Source organism: Alligator sinensis, unplaced genomic scaffold, assembly GCF_000455745.1.
Source record: "Alligator sinensis unplaced genomic scaffold, ASM45574v1 scaffold184_1, whole genome shotgun sequence".
Taxonomy (NCBI): Eukaryota; Metazoa; Chordata; order Crocodylia; family Alligatoridae; genus Alligator; species Alligator sinensis.
Genome location: NW_005842983.1, coordinates 216273 through 217891, shown reverse-complemented (window position 1 = coordinate 217891; position 1619 = coordinate 216273). Strand labels below are relative to the sequence as shown.

The 1619-nt window shown below is 60.6% G+C and overlaps 1 protein-coding gene across 1 annotated transcript in view; it reads right to left on the bottom strand.

Annotated features, from left to right (window-relative positions):
* Window positions 1–122: 122 nt before the first annotated feature.
* The window catches only part of LOC102382269 (carnitine O-acetyltransferase-like), a 7547-nt gene continuing 6050 nt past the window's right edge, over window positions 123–1619 (bottom strand). The window contains exons 7-9 of the mRNA XM_025192937.1: window positions 1180–1358; window positions 689–789; window positions 123–331 (exon numbers count right to left, since the gene is read on the bottom strand). Coding sequence (XP_025048722.1) covers window positions 127–331; window positions 689–789; window positions 1180–1358 — 485 coding nt within the window. The 3' untranslated portion in view covers window positions 123–126. The remainder of the gene's footprint in view (window positions 332–688; window positions 790–1179; window positions 1359–1619) is intronic.

The following is a 1619-nucleotide window of genomic DNA, read 5'->3' as shown; positions in this document are numbered from 1 at the left end:
AACAGGGCATAGGGAAGGGGCCCCATGTGGTACCAGCTGCTGGTGCCCCTCACTCCCAACCCACAGCCCCCTTCCCTCTCCAGCTCTGCCAGTGCCCCTCACTCCTGACCCGCAGCCCCCTACTCCTCAGCCCTGCCAGTGCTCCTCACTCCCGACCCACAGCCCCTGCCCTCCCAGCACCCCTCTCTCCCGACCCGCAGCCCCTCCGCACATGTCGAGGTTACACTTGGCCCTCTCGATGTCGTGCTTGATCTCGGGGGTGATGTAGAAGTAGAGCTTGCGGGGGAGGGGCAGGGGTGTCATGGGAGCACGGCGCATGTCGGGGTTCTTGCTGTGGGTGTGGGGAGACGGGGAGGATCAGGGCCGGCAGCCTGAACCCCACAAGCCAAGACCACCCCCTTTGGTCCCCCAAAACAAGATGTCCCACCCCCAAACAGGAAGTCTTGTGCCACAGAAAAGGAGACCTGACTGTCTTCCCCCAGAAGTCCCACCCCCTTCCCCTCCCTCCACAGAAGCAGGAAGTCCAGCCCCCCCAATAGGAAGTCCAGCTGTTCTCCTACCCCACTGCCCCAGCAAACAAGGAAACCACATTGCTTTCTGCCCCTGTGGGGGTAAATCCCACCCCTTTCCCCTAACTAACTAAACAGGAAGTGCTGCCTACTTCCCCCCCAGCAGGAAGTGCCCATACCAGTACTCGAGGGCATGGTCAACAATGGTGGCGACTGGCTGTGCGTCCACCACAGCCTGTTCGTACACCACGCCGCACACACCATCCTCTCCCACAATGAACTGGGGGCAAGAGAATGGGGGAGGGAGGGAAGAAGGTACAAAACAGTTTTTCCATTTCCTGCAAAACAGGAAGTCCCGCCTCCCCAGCCACTCCCAAAGCAGGAAGTCTCCCTTATCCCGCGGGGAGGAAGTCCCGACTTTCCACAATCCAAGATAGGAAGCTTCAGCCCTCACAAGGTAGGAAGCCCCACCTTCCTTCATTTGAAGACAGGAAGTCCCTGTCCCCAAAGCAGGAAGTCCCACCTTTCCATAGTCCAAGACAGGAAGTCCTGGCCTCCAGAACAGGAAGTCCCATCTTTCTGTCATCCGAGACAAGAAATTCCGCCTTCCCAGACAGGAAGTCTTGCCTCCACTGAGCAGGAAGTCCCACCCCCGCTGGCCCCACCTCACCTGCAGGGCCTTGTCAAACCAGCGGTTGCCACTCCTGGACCAGCTGCCGCCACCATGGAGCATCTGGGCAGCCACGCGGGACGGGAACCGCTCGTCCGACACCTTCAGCACGGACGCGTCCAGGCACACAGTGAAGAGGCTGCGCTGGATGCGCTGCACCGACTCCCGGTTCAGCCGGTCTGGGGGCGGGACAGGGGCGGGGTCATGCCAACCGTGCCCCCCCCCCCCTCCTGACCTTGGAGGCAGAGGGCCAGGGCATTCCCAATGGCTGAGGACAAAGTCCCTCCCCCACAGAAGCCTAGAGCAGGAAGTCCAACCCCTTGCAAATTACATTATGGGAAGTTGTGCCCAAGGTGACCCCCCCAGAGCAGAAAGTCCCAGCCCCTTGCACACTGCATTACACGAAGTCCCTCCCTCCCCTTTCTGCGTATCCTACAACA